The sequence below is a fragment of the Camellia sinensis genome, chromosome 14 (assembly GCF_055761805.1).
Source record: "Camellia sinensis isolate YWXY chromosome 14, ASM5576180v1, whole genome shotgun sequence".
NCBI lineage: Eukaryota > Viridiplantae > Streptophyta > Magnoliopsida > Ericales > Theaceae > Camellia > Camellia sinensis.
Genome location: NC_138974.1, coordinates 88,728,454 through 88,733,728, shown reverse-complemented (window position 1 = coordinate 88,733,728; position 5,275 = coordinate 88,728,454). Strand labels below are relative to the sequence as shown.

At 34.0% G+C, this 5,275-nt stretch overlaps 1 protein-coding gene across 1 annotated transcript; it reads left to right on the top strand.

Annotated features, from left to right (window-relative positions):
- Window positions 1-1,967: 1,967 nt before the first annotated feature.
- Window positions 1,968-2,958, top strand: LOC145807154 (protein FAR1-RELATED SEQUENCE 5-like). Its single transcript, XM_082905092.1, has 2 exons — window positions 1,968-2,289; window positions 2,615-2,958. Exons 1-2 carry the CDS (start codon window positions 1,968-1,970, stop codon window positions 2,956-2,958), a joined length of 666 nt encoding a protein of 221 aa, XP_082761218.1.
- The last annotated feature ends 2,317 nt before the right edge of the window (window positions 2,959-5,275 follow it).

The following is a 5,275-nucleotide window of genomic DNA, read 5'->3' as shown; positions in this document are numbered from 1 at the left end:
GTAAGACTACCCATTTTTTATTTATTTTTAAATAATATAAATAATTAATTTAAGTACTATTAAGGCTATTTGACTTTTTTTATTGAATGGAGCTAAAATAACCTCTCACTTTACTTCCCAAACACCACCATTATATAACTCACCTATTTTGATAACAAGATTCACCCTCCACTTGTACTATCAATGATCAGGTGTGATATGACTAGCAGTAATAATTCAGACTCCCACAAAACATCACCTCCACAACCCTCGTTCACTTGTGATTGGTCAAAGTAAGAAAGAGAATGAAAAAAATAATAATAATACAAACACATCATTGATCCACATCACTATGGGGTGATAAAAGTCTCTCAAAAAAAGAGTCCCAAACATTTTTCTATGACTAGATATTGTAAACATGAGTTTCCCTTCAATATATATATTAGCAAAGCATATGAACGCAAGTAGATAAACAAACCACAAAATGTTGGTGCCTTTCCCACACAAGTGTAACCATATCAGGATCCTCTGAAGTATTGCCCTTGAAGTGATCCCTGAAGTGTGTTGATCCAATGGCTGAAAATGTAACTAACCAAAACGATGTCGTTTTGGTTAGTAATTTCAAAAAAAATAAAAATAAAAAAATAAATTTGCTTTCATTCAAAATGTAAATCATTCCCTCCAGTATAGCAGAGTTGTGTGGCGGGAGTGCGAAAAAGAGAGAAGAAGACAGAGAGAGAAGAGAGGCAGGAGTGTCGTCCATCAGTTGTCGCCGTCCAGTCGTCGCCGCCGTCGTTGAGGTGTGGGAACATTTCATTCATCCCTTTTAACATTGTACAAATCTATACATATATACGCTAATCTTTGCACTTTATTATATTTTTATGTACTTTATAATCCCCAGAATTTTTTCGACTCAAATTTTTATGTACTTTTGAGGTTTTTGTGTGGTTGCCATTGTGTTGCTTCATGGAAGATTGAATTTATTATGATTTCTGTTGTAGTTTCTCATGATGATGGATCAAGTTGCTTAATTTCCAAATTTCGTATGAAAATCTTGTTAATTTTACAATGTAAAGATTTATTGAGTAGCTCCAAACTTGTAGAGTTGATTGTTTCTGGTACCTCATTCTGTTATTAAATTTGAAATTCAATTTTTTTTTGTTTTTTTTTGTTTTTGCATTGTTCTGGCTTAGCAAGAGGACTGGCCCTTACTCATATTGAGAAAGATGAGCTTGATGATTCTTTGTCAAGAAAATGAAGATCGTTTTTTGAGTTGATCATGGTTGTCATGAATTCAGTATATGTATTGTTTAACTATAAGTTTATAATCCTTCTATGCTTTTTGCACATCATTTGTAGGATGTGCTTTTGGGCAAACCTAATTTATTTATTTTTTTATTTCATATTAGTAATTTAGATATTATCTTGATCAATATTGTGCAATTGTAGGTTATAGCCATTTGGTTGATTTTCTTACCCTTTTCTTTTTGTTTGCTGTGGAGGTGTGGAAACTTGTGGGCATTTTCTTTAATAGGGATGGTTAAAAATAAATGAAAACAAAAAATCAGCTTTAACTAACCTAGATTAAAAATTATCATCATGGTTTATTGTTATGGTTATCACTTTAGCTAATAAGTGATGTTTGTTTTTTAAACATTTGGTGCAGCCAAAGATAATGTATATAAATAGAAGTATCTTACATTTAATTCATCCATTTATTTTGTTTGTTTTTGTTGTTTAATTTTAATTTTGATTTTGTATGTTCACATGCTGATTATAAGAAAATTAAGGAATTTGTGTTCATTCTGGATCATTTAAAACATAATTTACCATTGAAGGGATTTGTGCCCCTTTGTTTATATAATCTAATATGATTCAATTCTTGTAGTGTTTTAATTTAGTTTGTATTATTTTGCAAACATAATTTAAAGTTTTTATGCTAATATTGAGCACTTTTTTTTTTTTAAGTGACTTGGCACATTGATATGGAACCTAATAATGTTGAGAATGACGGGGGTGATTGTGATTGGAAGCCTAGAGTTCACATGACATTTGATACCGAACAAGAAACATATAATTTCTATAATGCTTATGGAGGAAGGATGGGGTTTAGTATTAGAAGGGGTTATGTAAACAAGAACAAGGAGCGACAAATCACTTCAAGACTATTTGTTTGTACAAATGAGGTGTTTCGGGGTGTAGACAAGCGAGATCCATTAACAAAAAATCCTAGGCAGGAAGTGAGGATTGGTTGTCAAGCCCGACTTATCATTAAGTGGAATAGGAATATTCATAAATTTTTTGTTGGTGAGTTTGTTGAACAACATAATCTTATTTTTGTACCAACAAAATGTACGCATATGTTACCATCCCAAAGGAAGATATTTGCATCATAGGCAATCGAAATAGATTTAGCCGAAAAATTTACAATCCGGCTTAATGCTGCATTTGAGCTCATGGGTAATGAAGCTGGTGGAAGGGAGTCGCTTGGGTTCACAAAAGTGGACCAAAAAATTTATTTGAGAACGAAGAGGCAAGAGAGTTTAGCATATGGAGAGGAAGGCAGCATTTTGCAATATTTTCGTGAGAAGACATTGGAGAATCCATCTTTTTTTTTACTCGGTCCAATTAGATAGTGAGGAACAGATTACAAACATATTTTGGGTCGATACTCAGATGATCGTGGATTATGGGCAATTTGGTGATGTTGTGACTTTTGACACTACTTACAAGTTAAATAGTGCACATAGACCATTTGCGTCTTTCGTTGGATTTAACCCTCATAGGGAAACTATTATATTTGGCGCAGCTTTGATGTATGATGAGACTGCTGATTCTTTTATATGGCTTTTTAGAAGATTCTTGGAGGCAATGTCAAGTAAGGCTCCGAAAACAATATTTACGGATCAGAATGCTATAATGGCTAAGGCCATACCTATTGTCATGCCTAACACAAAACACCGCCTTTGCACTTAGCATTTGATGCAAAATGCATTAAGGTATGCAAATTCTATCTTCAAGGATAAGGAGGTGAAGGATAAGGAGATTAAGAGTGTTTTATCCAAATTTATGTATGACATTGAAGATGAGGATGATTTTACGTTAAAATGGGAGGAAATGCTTGACAAGTATGAAGTGCGAGATAATCATGGTTGAAGTTAACATTTGGAGTCAAGGAAAAATGGGGTTGGCCATATGTTAGAAATCCATGGGGTGCGGATATGAGTAGCACCTAACTTAGTAAATCCTTTAATGCATTCTTGAAGGATTTCATTCAATCTGATCATAACTTAATGCAATTTTTCATGCATTTTGATCGAGTTCTTTGTGAGAATAGGTACAAAGAGTTACAAGCCGAATGTGCTCTATGCCAAAAGTTGCCAAAGGTGAATATTAAAGTGAAGATTACGGAGTAAGCTGCAGATGTTTACACAAATAAAATTTATGAAGAATTTCAAGATGAGTATGCCAAGTCCCTTGAAGTAAACATTGAAGAAACTGAAATTTGTGGTGAGAGTACCATTTATACGATTCTTGATAGTGATGGTGTAAAGGCGAGGAAGGTGACAGTGGAGTGTGATGGTTCACTCACTTGCAATTGTAGGAAGTTTGAAATGAAAGGCATTTTGTGTAGTCGTTGTTTGAAGATCCTTAGAGAAACCCTCAAATTCAAAGAGATTCCTTCCTAATATATTCTCAAGAGATGGACTAAAAAAGCAAGAGCTGAAAATGTGAAAGATAGGTGTGGGCATGATATTAAGGTTGATGTAAGATTGCATCAAACTTCACACTTTAGATCATTGATGGCAATTTTCATAGCAGTAACGTGTAGAGCTTCCGAAAGTGAGGAGACATATAACTTGACGGTAGAGAAAGCAGATGACTTAATTGCAAACATTGAAAGCATGTCAATTGCAAACATTGAAAGCATGTCAAGTGCAAAATTCAATATGCCTTTTTTAGATACTATTGAACAAGCAAGCCCTCCCGACACATGCCTTGAAAGCTTTGAAGTGGATGGTGTGGTGGATACAAATGTAGTTCAAGCAAAAGGACTCAAACGAAGAGAGTGCACTAGCAAGGGACGAAGGCGGACAAAAGGTGATTTGGAGCTTGCGTTGGCAAAGAAAAATAATCTTTACAACCATTTGTTTACTTTCTTTCGTAAACTTTGCAACCATCTCTTTCAGCTCATCATTGGATACAATCACTTCGTTGACCAAAGGGTTGATATTACAATTGTCGTCGCTTTGCTCCCTTATCATCTTCAACCATTGACGCTGCTTATGTACAGGCATCCACCACTCAAAGAAGCCGCATCCATTGGTGTTGTTTGAAGGGCAAGCAAAGTATACCATCCCTGGATTGTCCTTTGACTTTGCAATCCTGAATGCTGCTCTCACCCCGCAACGACATTTTCGATTTCTAAACTGAATTTCACCAATATCAATCATAGATGCATTTGATGTTGACATTTTTTTACCTGACATAACAACAATGGAACAAAAATGAGTAGGACTCAAATTCTAAATCACATGAAATGGGTAATGGGAGTGAATCCTGCCATCTATAAAGGTAAATAAGTACATGAAATGGGTAATGGGAGTAGGGAATTTATAAATATTCAGTCATGCTCTGTGTGGTATTGTGATCCAATGATTTGTCCATAAGTTGAAGTCTCATCTATAAAATAGTTTTGCCCATAACCTGCAAAACTAATATCGAGCATTAAGTAGTCAGTTTTGGGGGGAAAAAAAAATCAAAGTCTACAACCAACTTTGATAAGTGGATTTTGATATATATTTCTTATTGGTATGAAATGTTTAGATATGGTAATATGTTGTTTTGATTTATGAAAGACATTATCAACATAAGTATGCATGAACCCTTTAATTGCTAGAGTTGCATTTTCAAGTATTGTCAATTTATTCTTATCCTTCTCTGAGTCATGAAAATATACAGTTAGAAATAACAAGGGCCATCGGATGAAAGGAATTAAGGCACTGTTTGGATGGATGGTTTTCAAACTAGTGGATTTAGGGTTAAACTTTTCTAAAAATATAGGAGAGTTGATTATTATTGATAGACTGAAAAAACTAATGGGGAAGAAAGATTTGAGTTAGAAGATAAGTATTTTCCTATGATTTTATCCAATTAGAATATGTGCATTGTTATTTCAAATCCATTATAATTTATCATGAGTCACGACAAAACTCTCAAAGTCAATCAATAACCAAATTTAAATTTGAGTTGTCCCCTTGAACAATAAGTTATCAAATCTTTTTTCCTTAAA

What these genes read in the sequence shown, in the direction of transcription:
- LOC145807154 (XM_082905092.1), top strand. Translation starts at nt 1,968, where the DNA reads ATGGAACCTAATAATGTTGAGAATGACGGGGGTGATTGTGATTGGAAG. An exon ending in TATTCATAAATTTTTTGTTG is followed by an intron (nt 2,290 to 2,614) that starts GTGAGTTTGTTG and finishes CGGTCCAATTAG; the next exon opens with ATAGTGAGGAACAGATTACA.